At 46.5% G+C, this 18,869-nt stretch overlaps 1 protein-coding gene across 1 annotated transcript in view; it reads right to left on the bottom strand.

Annotated features, from left to right (window-relative positions):
• The window catches only part of LOC311228141 (thrombospondin-type laminin G domain and EAR repeat-containing protein-like), a gene marked incomplete at its 5' end in the record, with an annotated part of 352,183 nt that overhangs the window by 53,179 nt on the left and 280,135 nt on the right, over positions 1-18,869 (bottom strand). Inside the window, 1 exon segment of the mRNA XM_084314056.1 lies at positions 1,639-1,817. Within this exon segment, the coding sequence (XP_084170182.1) occupies positions 1,639-1,817 (179 nt within the window).

Below are 18,869 nucleotides of genomic sequence, written 5' to 3'. Positions count from 1 at the left end.
TGCATTTTCCCCTTTGGCAGTTGTCCATTGTTGAAGGGGGGTGGAAGAAGCGCTGCATCGGAGTGGTAGTGCAGGCCAGCCAGTCATATCGGTAATGTCAGGGCTCAGAGTTCTGCCTGTTGTTCTTTCTTTCATCTCCTTTGGCTTTGCACCAAGAAGGTTCCAGGCGGGTGGGTTGTCCAGTACACGGCTCTAGTGTTTCTTTGGAGCCATGTTGGAGCCTTTTCCGTTGCTTTGAGTATGTGGTATAGTGGTGTCGTTCGCCCCATATTGTTGATTCATTTCCACACTCACTTTTAATCAGAATATTTCCATTTCCAACACTGCAATCTTCTGAAGCAGTTTTTGATAATCCCCTGTAGAAATGGTATAGGGAACATCTTGGTGCTAGTTAGCTTAAGCTTTAGCTAGGTGCCACGTATCCAGTATGTGCCACGTAGTCTGTATCAAGCTGCAGGGCGGCACGTTGGTGTAGTGGTTAACACTGTTGCCTCACAGCAAGAAGGTCCAGGGTTCGATTCCCGCCTGGGGACCAGATTTCCGCGTTGCCAGGTACCCAGGTGGGGTATCTCCCAGGCCTTTCTGTGTGGAGTTTGCATGTTCTCCCCGTGCTCGCCATGGTTTCCCCCCCGATAAGAGAAACCGAATGGAAAAACATCGATAAAAACAGATCACTAACGCCCTGACGAAGACGGGCAGGAGCACTTGGATTGGTCCCCGGGGCGCGGTACCTCGCCGACGCCCTATCTGCTCCCGGCTGCCCTTGGGGGGAAGGACGACGGGATGGGTCAAGTGCAGAGACTCAATCGCATCGGCGACACAAATAATTGCATGTGTGTGTGTTCCTGTGTGTGTGTGCTGCCCATCGCATGCGTGTGTCGTTTGCATGCCACATAAATACTTCTCTAAAGTCCTGCATTATTATAGGGCTGGTGGAGGCTAGCTGCTGCAGGGCTAGAGGAGGCTAGCTGCTGCAGGGCTGGTGGAGGCTAGCTGCTGGAGGAGGCTAGCTGCTGCAGGGCTGGTGGAGGCTAGCTGCTGGAGGAGGCTATAGCTGCTGCAGGGCTGGTGGAGGCTAGCTGCAGTAGAGCTAGATGAGGCTAGCTGCTGCAGGGCTGGTGGAGGCTATAGCTGCAGAAGGAGGCTAGCTGATGCAGGGCTGGTGGAGGCTAGCTGCAGTAGGGCTAGATGAGGCTACCTGCTGCAGGGCAGGTGGAGGCTAGCTGCTGCAGGGCTGGTGGAGGCTAGCTGCTGTAGGGCTGGTGGAGGCTAGCTGCTGTAGGGCTAGTAGAGGCTAGCTGCTGCAGGGCTGGTGGAGCTTGCTGCTGTAGGGCTGGTGGAGGCTAGCTGCTGCAGGGCTAGAGGAGGCTAGCTGCTGCAGGGCTGGATGAGGCTAGCTGCTGCAGGGCTAGAGGAGGCTAGCTGCTGCAGGGCTGGTGGAGGCTAGCTGCTGCAGGGCTGGTGGAGGCTAGCTGCTGCAGGGCTGGAGGAGGTTAGCTGCTGCAGGGCTGGTGGATGTGCATGTAAATATCTCGCTATGTCTGCTGGCCTTCTATTACGTGTATGATCATACAAGGAGTTCTGGGATCTTCTCAAACAATCCTAACATAATAAAGGTTACGTTTTTTACATGCTGACCTGTGTGTGAGTATATCCTGGAAGCGTAGGAATGTCTGAGTGATCCTGCTGAGTTCATAGATGGTGGAGTTGATGGTATAGAGGCTGGGGCCTCGCTCCACAATCTTCTGACTGTTGGCCACCACCAGGAAGAACCTGTCTCCTATCTGGAACATCTCCCAGTCTGTCGCTCCTACTGTCTGGATGGAGAGAGGAGACGAGACGAGAAGAGAGGAGATTAGATGTGAGGAGAGGAGAGGAAAAGAGAGGAGTGGAAATGTGAGGAGAGGGAAGAAGAGGAGATGAGAAGAGAGGAGATGAGAGGTGAGCAGAGAAGAGGTGAGGAGAGGAGATGTGAGGAGAGGAGATGTGAGGAGAAGAGAGTAGATGTGAAGAGAGGAGAGGATAAGAATGTGAGGAGATGAGAGGAGATGTGAGGAGATGAGAAGAGTGGAGATGTGAGGATAGGAGATGTGAGCAGAGGAGAGGAGAGGAGAGGAGAATAAATGTGAGGAGAGGAGATGTGAGGAGATGAGAAGAGTGGAGATGAGAGGAGATGTGAGGAGAGGACAGTAGATGTGAGGAGAGGAGAGGAGAGTAGATGCGAGGAGAGGAGATGTGAGGAGATGAGAAGAGTGGAGATGTGAGGAGAGGAAAGTAGATGTGAGGAGAGGAAAGTAGATGTGAGGAGAAGAGAGGAGAGTAGAATGACATTGTAATGTGGAAGATCTGGTCTGTAGCCCCTACTGTGTGATTATGGGAGCAGAGGCATTACAGGAGAATAAAGTGTTGAATAATTACTGTACCTGCCAATATCTGCTATCAGTCTGGACATGATCTAGTCTCTGATTGATTCATGGTTAAACACATTGGACCTCATGATCGACCGGTCTTACGAAAAAGTTACGAACACATTTTGTTGAAGTCAGAGGTTCTGTGTAGGATTGTTAGTAACTGTCTAACTGTATATATGGCTGTTTACACTAGTACTGACTGACTTGGAACTTCCTTATTATTCCAAGATGGCGGCAAGCACACTTCCCCATTTGTTTGGTGTCTGAGAAACTGTGTTTCATTTGCTTTAATTGAGCTTAGGTTCTTAAAAGCTTGATGGTTCTACGTTTGTTTGGGTTATACTTTAAAAAAGCTTTTGAAGTTATACTTTAAAAAAATATATATATATTTTTTTCCTTTAAGCTATACTTTAAAAAGTTATATCCAGATGCCTCCTAAGAAGAAAGAGATGGATCCGGAGAAGGAAGACATATCGGCTGTCATGAATAGACTGGAAGAGATGGAAATAAACATCAGTGCAAACATGGATGAAAAAATGTGTCTGATGCAGAACAAGATTGCAGACCAAATTGACGCACTTCGTAAGTCAATAGATGGCAAGATTGACAAAAAGATTTACGCACTACGTGTGTCCATAGATGGCAAGATTGACGAAATGCGTGTGTCTTTGGAGGCGAAAATAACGGCGGAAATAACGCAGAAGATTAAGGACACAAAGAAGGATATGACTGGCTACGTTGACCAGAATGTGGGTGTTATGGTACAGAGAATGACCGACATCGAGAGGAGTGTGAAGGAAAGAACCCCGCAACTCAGTCCATTTGACCCGGACGTCTCCTTGATAATTGTTGGATTCCCCCAGGAGAGTGATGAGAGCAACGAGGACCTGAAAACCAATATAGGGGCACTGCTGCGTGATGGCCTTGGATGTGAACCAGTACCTGACGTAGTCGCGGTGGAGCGTCTCCAAGCCAGGGGAGCTAAACCGGGGCTCGTGAAATTGGAGCTGCGGTCGCTACGTGAGAAGATAGCAGTGCTTCGCTTGAAACGCAACCTTAAGGAAAATGAAAAGTACCAGCGTGTTTACGTGTCTACAGCGAAGTCACACACAGAACGGCTGGTTGACCTCAACTTCAGAACGCTTCTTAAAGGAATCCCAACGGGGAAGGATTACTTTCTGACGGGGAATGGACGCCTAATGAAACGGTCCCCACCTGAAGAGGACAGTTGAGAAGGGCAAGCCCAGCCCCTGGTATCTGTGAGTAAAGAATTTCGACTAGTACACTGGAATGTTAATGGATGGACACTATCAAACCGTGAACTTAGAACTGTACTGCTAAACTCCTTAAAACCAGATTTTATTTCCTTGAATGAGACTCATCTTTCCACAGACTTGCTTGAGCTCAATGGCTTCACCTGGTTTGGTTATAATCGGGTTGCTCACAGAAGAGCGGTTAAAGCCTCTGGCGGCGTTGGTATTTGTGTAAAGAACACTATTTTTGATACATTCTCAGTTATTATTGTGGACAAAGCCTACGATGGAATTCTCGCTCTACGTTTTGAACACCGGGAGACAAAGTATTCTTTCATTATCATTTCTTGTTATCTGTCACCGGAAACCTCACATTGGGGACGTAATGCAGACTTTTTCTTTAACCATTTACTGACGTTACTGTATACAGTTAATGCAGATGCTATTTATTTGTGTGGTGATTTAAATAGTCGCATTGCAGATCTGAAAGATTATGTGGAGGCAGATGACATCCCGCCTAGATCCGCTTTAGATCTGACTGTAAATAAACATGGACAATCCTTCATTGAATTTTTAAAAGACTCAAAATGCTGTGTAGTAAATGGGAGATTAAACGCTGACAAAGATAATTTCACTTCAATTTCTATAAAGGGGAAAGCTGTTGTGGACTACATTGTAACTCCTCACGTTGACTTGAAATCATGCATTGAATTTAGTGTTTATACACCATCTGAACTTGTTGGCTCTGAAGGTGCAAATCTTATTGATATCCATAGTAGATTACCTGATCATTCAGTACTATGCCTACACTTTCGGGCCGGTGACTCAGTTAATATCCAGAGCATGGTTGAACCCCTGCAGCAAATCAAACCATGTAATAGACACCTGCCAGCTAATTTTCTTTCCTCTGAGATTTGCCGGGGGGCGCTACTAGATGTCATGTAGCTCTTGAATAACGGTCCGAAAAACCAGGAGAATATTGATCTCTGTTACAATAACTTATGTAGTTTTCTGCATAAAGAAATTGGTCGACACTGTGCTATAAAGAAAGGCGGTTCGCCCAAAAAGAATTTTAAGACCAAACAACCTTATTGGAATAATGAATTAAATGGGCTATGGCTTAATTCAAGGGCAGCCGAAAGTGTGAGAAGAGACTTACTGAATGAATTTAAAGCTTGTCAAACTAAATTTGATAAGAAACTTCAAACGACGTTTCAAGAGAGGACAAGCCCTCCATATAGAACAACTACAAGTCAGTAATCCCCAGCAATTCTGGAAATAAATAAATAAACTAGGCCCCAAAAAAAACCAGACAGTCCCAATGGAGATTGTATTGGATAACGGTGAATCATGTTTTGAAACTGAGCAGATTCTGAAAAAGTGGGAAACCGACTATAGTAGTCTGTATGCTTGTAGTAGTCACCCTTTATTTGATGATGGTTTCCTGACAGAAATATGTAAGGTCGCTTTCACATATAGTTTTGGTGGACTCTGTGCGGTTCTGGTGGTGAAGTTGCAACATTGTTGCATTCTTCATTTGGTTTGCCTGCGTTCACATAGAAATCTGTGAGGCGGACCGGACCTTCTGAACAATGTCACGCGGTCGAAAAGGGCGCTTGTCTATTGGACAGTGGAAATGTGTGTGTGGCTGCGAGCCCGTGTGTGCGCGCGCGCGTGTGTGTCTGTGTGTGGACTGTCTGCGAGCCCTCCGCGGAGGCGAGTTTTGACATGGCATTGATCCATTGTTCTATTGAAGCACATTACCACCATCCTCTCGCTAAACAACTTGTAGACCACAGTGTTTTTATGAGTGCCCACAAGTAGCTGTTTTATTAATAATATAATAAGCCGCGTTTTTTCTTCCTTGTTCCCAAGATGCACAGATATATAGATAGATAGATAGATAGATAGATAGATAGATAGATAGATAGATAGATAGATAGATAGATAGATAGCTAGATAGATAGATAGATAGATAGATAGATAGATAGATAGATAGATAGATAGATAGATAGATAGATAGATAGATAGATAGATAGATAGATAGATAGATAGATAGATAGATAGATAGATAGATAGATAGATAGATAGATAGATAGATAGATAGATAGATAGATAGATAGATAGATAGATAGATAGATAGATAGATAGATAGATAGATAGATAGATAGATAGATAGATAGATAGATAGATAGATAGATAGAGAGATAGATGCAGTGTGCTTGTTTTGCAGTGAATGAATGCTGCAAGCAGTGGTAAGGTAATAATAGTATTGACGTGGCATTGATCCATTGATCCAATGCCGTGCGCCTCGGTAATAATAATAAGCCGTGTTTTTTCTTCCTTCTTCCCAAGATGCACAGTTAGATATATAGATAGATAGATAGATAGATAGATAGATAGATAGATAGATAGATAGATAGATAGATAGATAGATAGATAGATAGATAGATAGATAGATAGATAGATAGATAGATAGATAGATAGATAGATAGATAGATAGATAGATAGATAGATGGATGGATGGATGGATGGATGGATGGATGGATGGATGGATGGATGGATGGATGGATGGATGGATGGATGGATGGATGGATGGATGGATGGATGGATGGATGGATGGATGGATGGATGGATGGATGGATGGATGGATGGATGGATGGATGGATGGATGGATGGATGGATGGATGGATGGATGGATGGATGGATGGATGGATGGATGGATGGATGGATGGATGGATGGATGGATGGATGGATGGATAGATAGATAGATAGATAGATAGATAGATAGATAGATAGATAGATAGATAGATAGATAGATAGATAGATAGATAGATAGATAGATAGATAGATAGATAGATAGATAGATAGATAGATAGATAGATAGATAGATAGATAGATAGATAGATAGATAGATAGATAGATAGATAGATAGATAGATAGATAGATAGATAGATAGATAGCTAGATAGATAGATAGATAGATAGATAGATAGATAGCTAGATAGATAGATAGATAGATAGATAGATAGAGAGATAGAGAGATAGATAGAGAGATAGATAGAGAGATAGATGCAGTGTGCTTGTTTTGCAGTGAGTGCTGCGAGCAGTGGTAATAATAATCACTTCCTATATTTGGTTCGCGTTTGGTCCGATGAAGCCGAACCGAGACCGACGTTTTCAGGCGGACCAGAGTTCGCCTGTTTGGTCCGCGAACCGAGTTCGACACGCATTCACACAAACCCGAAAAACCGGACTATCGAATTCTGGTCCGAAAGTCCGGACCAAACAGCCCCTGTGTGAAAGCGACCTAAGTTAAAATGTGAGGCCGAACTTGGGATGAGCAATAGCCCTACAGGTTGTGAATGATTAAATAGTGACATTACGTTAGACGAGGTACAGAGTGTAGTGGACAGAGCGAAACTGAAGAAAGCTATGGGTATTGAGGAGTTGCCGAACGAGGTCCTTAAAACTCCCTATCTGCTGAATGTATTACACTGTTTATATCAAACTTGTTTTAACACAGGCACCATCCCCTCAATATGGAACAAGTCCATTATTAAGCCCATCCCCAAATCTGCAAATGCTGACCCTAGAGTCCCACTAAATTACAGAGGTATTAGTTTGATCAGTACAGTTTATAAATTATACTCAAGTGTTCTTAATAATAGATTAAATAAATACTTAGAATATAATGAAATGTTGGTGGATGAGCAGAATGGGTTTAGGGCTAAGAGAGCTTGTATTGATCATGTTTTTGTTTTATCATCGGTGGTGAGAGCCAGATTGGACGAGGGCAAGAATACATTTGTTTGTTTTGTTGACTTTAAAAAAGCCTTTGACTGGATTAATAGAGAGCTTTTGGACTATAAATTAATCTGTTCTGGTATTGATGGTCTATTTTATAAGGCTATCAAAAGCCTGTATAAGGCCCCATCTGCCTGTCTGCAGCTGAATGAGGTTAGGACCGGCTGGTTCCCCACCCCATTCGGTGTAAAACAGGGAGATGTGCTTTCTCCTACTTTATTCGCCCTTTATGTTAATGACCTGGCGCACGAAATCAAGCAAGCCAATCTTGGTATTCCAATAGATAATATAATCCTAAGTATTTTATTGTACGCTGATGATATTGTTTTGTTTGCAGAAAATTAAGCAAATTTACAAAACATGTTGAATATTATGAGTTCTTGGTGCATGAAATGGAGACTTGCGATTAACAGTGAAAAAACACAGATTATGCACTTCAGGAAAAAACACGAACAGCAGAGTAGCCATAAGTTTCAATTTGGACCAACGCCCCTGATTTACACACATTCTTATAAATATCTTGGTTTCACCTTTAATGAGTACATGTGCTTCATAGAAGGAAGGAAAATAATGTCTGAGTCAGCAGGAAGGGCGCTAGGGGGCGTGTTGAGTAAAATGAAAGTGTGCACTGACCTTGGGTTTTCAACATTTACACAATTATTTGATTCAATGGTGGGTTCTGTTTTATTTTATGCTGCTGGAGTATGGGGTTTTGATGATGCACCTGAATGTAATGCGATCCAGAACCGGGCCATAAGATACTTTTTAGGAGTCCATAAATACACACCAAAAGGGGCTATAGAAGGGGACATGGGGTGGGACTCTTGCTTGGTCAAACAAAAAGGTGAAATGGTGTGGTTATGGAACCGCCTGGTCCAGCTGCCAAATGGCAGGGTGACAAAGAAGATTTTTAATTGGGACAGAGCACACGGTCATCCCTGGTCAAGAGAGATGTCCATGATTTTTTCTTCTACTGACTTGAGTATGATTTTTATGAACAATTTGCAGTGTAAGGTTCACATAATTAAAACAAAATTATCAACAATCCATCAGGATAAGTGGAAGGTGGAGATTTGGAAAAAACCTAAACTTAGAAAATATGTTGCAATTAAAAATGAGTATTTTACTGAACCTTATGTAATGTTAAACTTAAAGAGAAGACGGAGGTCTCTGTGTGCCCAGTTGAGGTCTGGCACCCTGCCATTGGCGGTGGAAGTGGGTAGATTCCAGGGTAAACCTGAGGAGGAGCGGTTGTGTGTTCTGTGTGATCTGGGAGTGGTGGAGGATGAATATCATTTTGTTTTTTATTGCCATTTGTACACCACTTTGAGGAGGGCTTTATTTGAGAAGATTTGTTTTGGCAGTCTGAGAGTTGTATGTTGAGTTGTTTTTTTGTGGAGGACATCTTCGGTTTTGCAGGATTTTTGGAGATGGCATGGCACCTGAGACAAAACACACTGTATCCTATATAATTGTATTTGAATTCACCTTGTTTTTCTGTTTATTTACATTGAGTACAGCTTGTGTTATATTACGTTTTATTGTATTTTCTTGTATTTTTTTATGGCCATCTTGGTCTATGTCATTTGTTAAGTAATTGGTAAAGTATATTATTATATACTTATTGTTATGTGTCTTGTAAGCCCATATGGGCTGGGCATACATCTGTATGTAAGACACGAAAATAAAAAATATCAAATCAAATCAAATCAGTAACTGTTTACCTGCATATATAACTGTCTCCACCAGTAACGTTAGGTTATGACTATAACCAAGTTCTGTTAGTATAGCGACGCTCGGCATCGCTCTCTGCACTATCTCGCATATGTGCACGCGCACTGAATAAAGACCACAAATGTACCTTTAATCCCAATATTCGTCTGACCACACCCCTATCAGCTTACCCATATAAGCAGGGGTGGGGCCACCCACTCGCCTCCTTCCCAAGCTTTCGCCACAAGGCGAGGTCAAAGGCTGCAGCGGCGTCGGATGCCGAGCCTCGCTATACTAACAGAACTTGGTTATAGTCATAACCTAACGTTCTGTTCCGTATACGCTCTTGCTCGGCATCGCTCTCTGCACAAGGGAGGCCGAGCGAGAGCCAACGGCCGACAAATACACCCCGCTGACAGCCCCCCACAACCATCAGAACAGGGAGGGCCGAGCCCCCCCGACCCACCCTAATGGAGGGCACCCCCCCTATTAGGGGCTTCACGGGAGGGCGACGGACCCGACTGTGCGAAGAGGCACTCAAGCAACTCAACGCACAGGGTGAGCAGACCGTGGCTTGACCCCACGACTACACACACGCACAACCCGCATGCCACCCGGGAACGAACGGAGGAACAACCTCGTTACTGCCCCCAGAATCACGGGGTCAAGGGCAAACCCAACCCCGTGGCAAGGCCGTAGCAGCGGAGCGCGAAGGAAGACCCAGACCCACCAAAAGGGCTGGACTCCCTGGAATGGGGGCCCGGAGAAGTCCATGATGCCAGCATCAAGACCCCACCAGGTGGGCACGTAGTGCCCCGCCCCCCACATCGCCAGCGTATTCGGACAAAGGCCCCTCAGCCGAGCGGGCCCCGTCCCCCCAATAGTACACCGCCTGGCACACTGACCCTGCAACAGGCAGTCAGCATGGCCGTAAGCACACAAAAAAGGTTAACCAACGGAAGCAGGCAGCGCACCGGGGAAAAACCAGGCAACAGGCTATTAACCCTAGCCTGGAGACTGCGGACGAGACAGGCGCCAGAGGGGACAGCTGAACACAGCCGCCCCAGCGGAAGGAGCGTAAGCTGGCGGTGTTGCATGACCAAGCCTCCATATAAAAAACCCCACCCAGAGGGGTCGAGGCAGAGAAGGCTGACACGATTGGCAGACGTCATGAACGTGCAGGGGCACCCTCAAACGGTGAACCCGGGAGTTGACACTGCTCCAACACACCAGGGAATCAACCACCTCAGTGTTACCCATTGCGGTGGTTGTTCCTATAACCCCTCAAGAAAAAACTCCAAAACACACCTGCGGGTATACACCGGCTATACCGCAGTACAAGTGTTTCAGTTTTCAAAAAAGGGTTAACCCAGGCCTACGGGTCGACGAAACATTACTTCGGACCGGGCCTGGCGGTACGGGAAGCACAGGGTCACCAGAGGAGGTCAAAAACCACCCCCACAGGCCCCTCTGTGCCATGCGTGAGAGAGGAGCGAAAAAGAATGGAGAACCAGCCCCTAAGCACACCGTACTTGGTATTCCCAGGCGGTCTCCCAACCAAGTACTAACCAGGACCAACCTGTGTAGCGGCCGAGATCCGACGAGATCGAGCGTGTACAGGATGGCATGGCCGTAAGCCATTACGACAGTGCTGAGTAAAAACGTACCCAACCAGGGTCTCCATAGCGCTTAACCCTGTGACACCCGGACCGACCTGGCATTTTTCCCCCTGAAAAAAGCCCAAGTCCCTCAGGGTACCAGAACAGCAGATCTGCATCCCCGGCGGACAACGGGTTCAACTGATCCGGACCAGCGTGACCAGAACCAGTCCCGTGCCCTAACCACGCCGACATGCCTACTCCAGGAGAAAGGGCAGATATGCGTGTCGATCTTAACATGAAAAGAAGGCGCCACCCAGACGTTCGGGCGAACCGCGCCTGGTGGCCCACCCCAAGGGCGTGAGACCCCTCTACATATGTTCAGATCCATTCCGTCATCATCCCCCAGACATGAACGAGAATCCGTCGAAAACCAACCCAGGTCGCGGGATTTGGTCGTCGGAAGAGGAAAAACCCCCATCTCAGTTGCTTTATAAAAACGCCGTTTTAACCACAAGCAACCAAGGCGCGCCAGTCAGTCGCCTGTTTACAGCAAGCTAGCACTATACGTGCGTCGGGACACACCCCCATCAATGAACAGGCTATTTAGACCCGTCATTGAATCCCCAAGGCGCCCAGGGGAACGACAAGAGGGGTGTGACACTCCCTAACTCCAAACATTTTTGAATAGAAAAGAAGGAAGCATCAACAGTATGTATCCCAGTCTACACAGCCGGGGGTAAAACATTTTCACATTTTTACATCCCACCACCCTCCCATAGGAAGGAGACAGGGATCCCCAGAGAGACTTCCCACGCGAGCTGTACAGATTGAAAAGAATATATTTCACCTTGAGCCATGTAAAAAATTGGTTTTAGGGCTCTCCGGGGAAGAGGCACTGAACCCATACACACTCAATAATCGAATTGAATCGAATACATATACAATAGAATAGGACCCTTCTAGAGGGTCCACTCACTTTGACAATCTGAGGAGGAAGGCTCTGTACTCTGATGGAGGCTCCCTCACATGGAAGAAGGAGTCCGAACTCACAGAAGGCCCGAATAGGCGCTTGGTGAGGAGGAGCCCTGACCACCCCCCTGAAACAGATCCATCACATGGACCTGAACAGCACACGGAAGTCCTACCAACAGAGACGCGCACGGTGACGTACTCTATGGCGGGGGAATTCCTGCGGTGCACACGCCCAATATACCAGGCCGTGGGACCAGGAAACTCCCCCCCCCCCCCCCCCCCCTGTAACGTGCCGAACCGCCACGTGACGGGAACCTTGAAGGACAGGGGGTGTACCCCTGACCGACAGAAACGAGGAGGAGAGGAAAGGTTACCAGTTCACCCCTTTACGACCCCACACCCATGATACGATGTAATGACAAAAAGAGAATATGACACAGTCATAGTCAGCTCTATGAAGCGTTTGACAGCTCCACACAGCGCATGAGCTAACCTGCTATCTGATTTTTACTAAGGAAAAAACACAGAATAGAGAGGGCTCTAAGAGCCCGGGTCCAACATACACATGTGCTTCTGTGGCCAGTCCAACCCAGTTGTAGGTCACATGACACACACAACCCATCATCACCTAAATGGCAAAAACACTCTACAGAGGAACGCCGTTTTTCATAATGAGAGACTACATAATTCTCGATTAGTATCGGCCACAGGCCTTGCTAAGCACACACGAGAGCGACCAAACAATCTTTTCTTCTAGGAAAAGAAAGTTTCTCCAGCAGTTTTAGCACAACCTCAGCAATCAAGCTAAGGGTTACATCGCATCCCTACCACACAAAAGACACAATTTAGTGCACAACATGTCTGATAGGAGGATGAAAAAGTCCCCAGGGAACCGGGGGGAAACACAATCCTCTTATTTTACCCTTAATACGGCCAGTTAAAACAGGAAAACCTGTTAATATGTGAACACACTGTTCATTGTCATCACAGGCTGAGAAAAGAACATTCTTTTACTCACTTGTCACTAAGCATAGCTTCATAGGTTAGTTACCTTAGTTGTGAGTACACGGTACATATAAACACCATGATGTTTCTCACACAACAACCAGATCATTGTCACATCTGTAACAACAACCCGATTTGCACGGAGAAGCTAACTGCCAGTGACAAAAACAGTTCACACAACTCGCGTCGTATCCTAAATGCACTGCAGCAACACACGTTTTGGGAAAACATCGTTATTCACAAAACATTTAGAAAAGTAAAACCAGAAGACGTGTTATAAGGTCTGGTCAAACCTTGTCCTACCCGGAACGTAGATCAGCGAAGTGCAGCAGACTCAAGACCCCGTAGACAACACAGCCGATCCTGTGTTGCTCGAACTGGGCAGCGACGTCGCTACAACCAGTCGCTACAGTCCTCTTTGTTGACGCAATCCCCGTCCAGGCTCAGGGCAGGGTCGACGAACATCCCCTGTCAAGGATGACGTCGTAGTCAAGAGTGTAAAACATGTTATAATCAAAGCACGTTCAACAGAGTAGCATTAAGCTAACGGCCGCTCCAACCGTTCGGGCGCTACTGCCCCTGCTCGCGAGACGCCGAGCTAACGGCGCACGCGACCAGAAGCGAGCTCGCGTCGGCGCGCAAGGAGCTAAAGCTACCCCGCGCCAGGCCTTGGCCTATAGCAGCAAGCTAACGTTACCTAGTGATCGCGACATGCTAGTGCCGCAGCTAACAGCTGACTGGCTAACAGTAGGCCCGACCTAAGTAGGCCATGCAGCGATCCCAGCAGGCTAACGCAGCAGCTAACAGCTGACTGGCTAACCGTAAGCTAAGCAGCTATCACCTGAACATGTATACAATGACATAACACTCACCCAGACAGGCCGCCGTTCTGAACCTCTCCTCACTTTTGAAGAGAAAAGAGAAACAAGATGTCAACACTGCTTTACAACGGTGATTTTACCAACACCCGACGGAATCAGCACAATACCAAACTGGCCTGTGTAGCTGACTTGAACATGGATCTGCCGCTATCGCACATCCATGCACATATCTCCTCGTGAAGGAATACTCTCATTTGGATATGAAAGAAGGGGCTTAAACACGCGACAGAGAGATATCCACTCGTCCAGAACACACAGGGATCACCAGTGTTAATGGTCGCGGCCCACTAGTTAAAACTACAATGGTCTTCAGACCAAGGCCTTCTGTCGCCTAGGTGGCTGAACAAAGGACCCTAGCCTGGGGCCGGTTTCCATAAACATTGTCAAGTAGCCCCCATAGCACTAACAGACAAGTGAAGCCCGCCAGCAACAGTACTCACCCAACCTGAAACCCACCGCTTCTCACAACAGCGGCGCGTCCGACAGTTCAGCTGTGGCCTGACAGGTTTCACCCCAACAAACACAGCAAGGAACTGCAGTTGAGAAGCATGCAGCGGCGTGCTCCCAATACGAAAACCGGTGGAGGGTTTTTAGAATGATCATCATCTTCCAGACACTCCAGTACGAAGACAATATTGCCGTATTTTCTCGAAAATAGTGAGAGAGAAAATAAAGATATGATGTCAACGTATCCTTGTTTCCCAAAGCTGCTCCTAATCCTTTCTTCCATCATGGTGTCAAGTGTGGGGATCTACCGAGGCACTTCTTCCTTGTGGTGAAAGCGAGAAGGAGGCGAGTGGGTGGCCCCACCCCTGCTTATATGGGTAAGCTGATAGGGGTGTGGTCAGACGAATATTGGGATTAAAGGTACATTTGTGGTCTTTATTCAGTGCGCGTGCACATATGCGAGATAGTGCAGAGAGCGATGCCGAGCGAGAGCGTATACGGAACAGAACTGTCTAGCTGCATATATATCTGTTTCCACTAGAAGGCGCTCTAGGCGGAGCCACTCAGGTACACCACCATGTGGCGAGTATAAAAGTAGATGTATCCTCCCACTTCTTTCTCTCCCCCCATGTCTCTCAGTGAGAGAAGACCTGTGTTACTGCTCTTTCCATGTGAATAAAAGAAACCACGGCAGTTAAGGCTCAAGATAGAAACCATGCCTCTTGACCACATTATTGTCGCCCTATAGCCGAATTCTGTTAACAGGTTATGGGCCCAGATAACACCGGGGCAAAATAATAAGGGTACTGTAGCAAGCTTAGCTGAAGTATAGGCTAGGTTAGCGTCGGGAGCACCGCGTGGCTAGACGCTAGGCCAACAAGAGCAAAAGCTAAGCATACCACTAACGAAGAGGATGGAAAACAAGAGCAGGGGCAAATGGCCGACATTCAATGGAAAAGCAGAGAACTATGAGCTCTGGGAAGAGCGCATGCTGTGCTGCATGCACGGGGCGGGGCTGAAGGAGACGATCCTGGCGGCCCCCACGGGAGAACTGACGGCGGAAGAGCAAGCCCTGGACGACCAGCATAACGCAAGCGCGTACTGTGAGTTAGCGCCGATGCTCGACGACACCAGCCTGGGGCACTAAAGACCGAGGCCGAGAAAGCCTGGCGGTATTGAGAGAGCATTTCATCGGGCGAGGAAGACCCAGAGTCGTGGCCCTCTATATAGCACTAACGGGCCTGAGGAAGGGGACCACCGAGACCGTGACCGAATACGTCAACAGAGCGGAGCAGATTACGACGCCACTGAGGAGTGCCGGAGAAGCACCAAGCGATGGGCTAATGATGGCGATGATAATGAGAGGACTACCGGAGCTGTACAAACCGTTCACACTCCTGGTAACACACGGTTCAATGGACATGACGTTGGGACAGTTCAAGGCTAAGTTAAGGAACTTCGAGGCCTCAGAAGACACCCACCCAGCCGCCGCGGAGGAGGGGGAGAGGGCGCTAAAGGCCCGAGCAACGCCAAGAGAGAGAACCAGGACCACGACGGAACTGGCGTGTTGGCGATGCGGAGATAAAGGCCATCGGAGAAGCGACTGCACAAAGACTGTCTGGTGTAGCTTCTGCAAATCCACGGGGCACACAGACAGAGCGTGCATGAAGAAAGACAACCAGAGCGAGCGATACGCGCATGGACAAGATGGCGGCTATGGACGAGATGACGGCCATGGACAAGACGGAGGCCACGGACAAAATGGCGGCTACAGACAAAATGGCGGCTACGGACAAGATGACGGCTGTGGACGGGGTGACGACAGCGGACACGATGGCGGCGACGATCGACGTGAGATGAATCGAGACGACGCCCGGAGAATCGATGGCGGCGACGATCGACGTGAGACGAGTGGAGACGACGCCCGGAGAATAACGGGACATGAAGACTGCGCTTTTGGGGCACGGACGGCGGGCATCGCCGGACCGGCCCAGCTGCAGCGGGCCCTGAGAAGGGGACTGATCGTGGACACAGGTGCATCGTCCCATGTCATCAACGACAGGAGTCGGTTCAAGAACTTTGACGACACTTTCCGCCCGGAGAGGCACAGGATGGAGCTGGCGGAAGGGAGACGCACCTACAGATTGGCGCAAGAGAGGGGAGACGCACAGGTATGCCTCACGGACAGTAAGGGGCGCCGGCATACTGTGCCGCTAAAGAACGCTCTATACGTACCATCGTTCCCACAAGGACTATTCTCTGTAATAGCTGCTACTGCAAGCCGTGCCAAGGTATTCTTTGATAAAGGTAAACATTTTCTTGTAGAACCTGACGGTACCCGGTTTGACATAAAGATGTACCAGAGAATATATAATCTGAAAACGGAGTATAATGACAACGACCAGTGTAATGATAATAATGATATGTGTAGCGGGACGGCCAGTCACGATATTCAGACATGGCACGAGATTATGGGCAGGGCCGCCTCAGGGGGTGTGCGAGCAGTACGGTCGCACAGGGCCTCGCGGGAAGGGGGGCCTCGCGAGAAGGCAAAAAAAAAGAAAAAAAAAAAAAAAAAAAAAAATTTGCGAGGCCCTATGGGGTCTCGCGCGAGGCCCTATGGGGTCTCGCGCGAGGCCCTTTTTATTTTTTTTTATATAAAAATGTAAATAAATATAACGTTATTTAACAATCACTTTCCATCACAGAACGAAAATCTAGTTTTGCTTACAGCAGCAGGTGTCTAAAATCTTTTTTTTTCGTTTTTTTTTCGAGGCCCTATGGCTAGGGTCGTGGAAATTAAAATAAATATAAAGTTATTTAACAATCACTTTCGATCACAGAACGAAAATCTAGTTTTGCTTACAGCAGGTGTGACTTACATCATCATGATCCATCATGTTTATATAAACATCACTGTTTATTTTATATATCAAGACAAAAATGACATATGTGAAGTGTCAAAACTATTGAAATGTGTATTATGCTGTATTACTGTATACTGCTGTCTCACCTTAAAACATTTTTCAATCAATCAATCAATCAATCAATCAATCAATCAATCAATCAAATACTACCTCTCAAAGAATGCTCAGTCAACTCAGAGTGTGCACGCTGCACCGTCCACCACCCCTCCCCCCTGCTCACAGCAGGTGGTTGGAAAAATGTATCATTTTGATTGAACTTGCAGACAATGTGTAGCCAGTGGGGGAGGGGTGCGCGACTGTGTGGCGCTGAGTTCACCTCATTTACTGCATGGGGACTGGTGAGGACGGCCCGGGCCGTTTTGATTGATTGATTGATTGAAAAGTTTATTAACAGATTGCAGAGTACAGCTCAAAACATACAATTGTTAAGGGGATGCAGACCAGAGAAAGACTTTCGTCTTGTTTACATCAGGGTCCCCCCGTAACACCGTGACCTAACAACATAATAAAGTTATTTAACAATCACTTTCCATCACAGAACGAAAATCTAGTTTTGCTTACAGCAGGTGTGTGCAGCTGACTTACAAACATGATCCATTATGTTTATAAATATCAGTCACTGTTTATTTTATATATCAAGACAATGTGAAGTGTCAAAACTATTGAAATGTGTATTATGCTGTATACTGCTGTCTCACCTTAAAACATTTTTCAATCAATCAATCAATCAATCAATCAATCAAATACTACCTCTCAAGAATGCTCAGTCAACTCAGAGTGTGCACGCTGCACCGTCCACCACCCCTCCCCCCTGCTCACAGCAGGTGGTTGGAAAAATGTATCATTTTGATTGAACTTGCAGACAATGTGTAGCCAGTGGGGGAGGGGTGCGCGACTGTGTGGCGCTGAGTTCACCTCATTTACTGCATGGGGACTGGTGAGGACGGCCCGGGCCGTTTTGATTGATTGATTGATTGATTGAAAAGTTTATTAACAGATTGCAGAGTACAGCTCAAAACATACAATTGTTAAGGGGATGCAGACCAGAGAAAGACTTTCGTCTTGTTTACATCAGGGTCCCCCGTAACACATATTTCTCTGTATTTGATTTGATTTATTTTTAGTTTTTTTTCTCTTTTCCATGGCAGGTTTTTTGTTTGTTTATTGGTAGGCTGGTAGCTATCCTATAGCAATATTGTTATTATTATTATTATTACCGTTATTATTGTTATTATTAATATTATTATTATTATTATTATTATTATTATTATTATTATTATTATTATTATTATTATTATTATTATTATTATTATTATTATTATTATTATTAGTGTGGGTGACCTGGCGAAGCCAGGTTGCCACCCACACTATACATATCCATACTCTTTTTATTCTTTATTCTTTATTCCACCGATTTTGCAAACACTTTGCAACACGTAAGCGTTCGCGCCCCATACACGTGAAAGGTATCAAAACGAGCGGCTTGCCTATGGCAACACCGGTCTCCGAACTCGTAAAGTTTCACCGCACCGTCTGGCTACGAATCGACTTTAAACGGTAAAATTTCAGAAATGCATGCAATTTAGAGTGCGAGATCCACCGATTTTCCAAACAACACTTGTGCCAGAGCGTTCGCGCCCCATACACGTGAAAGGTATCAAAACGACCGGCTTGCCTATGGCAACACCGGTCTCCGAACTCGTAAAGTTTCACCGCACCGTCTGGCTACGAATCGACTTTAAACGGTAAAATTTCGGAAATACAGTGCAATTTAGAGTTTCAAACACTTTGCAACACGTAAGCGTTCGCGCACCATACACGTGAAAGGTATCAAAACGAGAAGCTTGCCTATG

Source organism: Notolepis coatsorum (assembly GCF_963971535.1).
Source record: "Notolepis coatsorum genome assembly, chromosome: 5".
In the NCBI taxonomy this organism is placed as follows: Eukaryota; Metazoa; Chordata; class Actinopteri; order Aulopiformes; family Paralepididae; genus Notolepis; species Notolepis coatsorum.
This window is presented reverse-complemented; position numbering and strand designations above follow the sequence as displayed.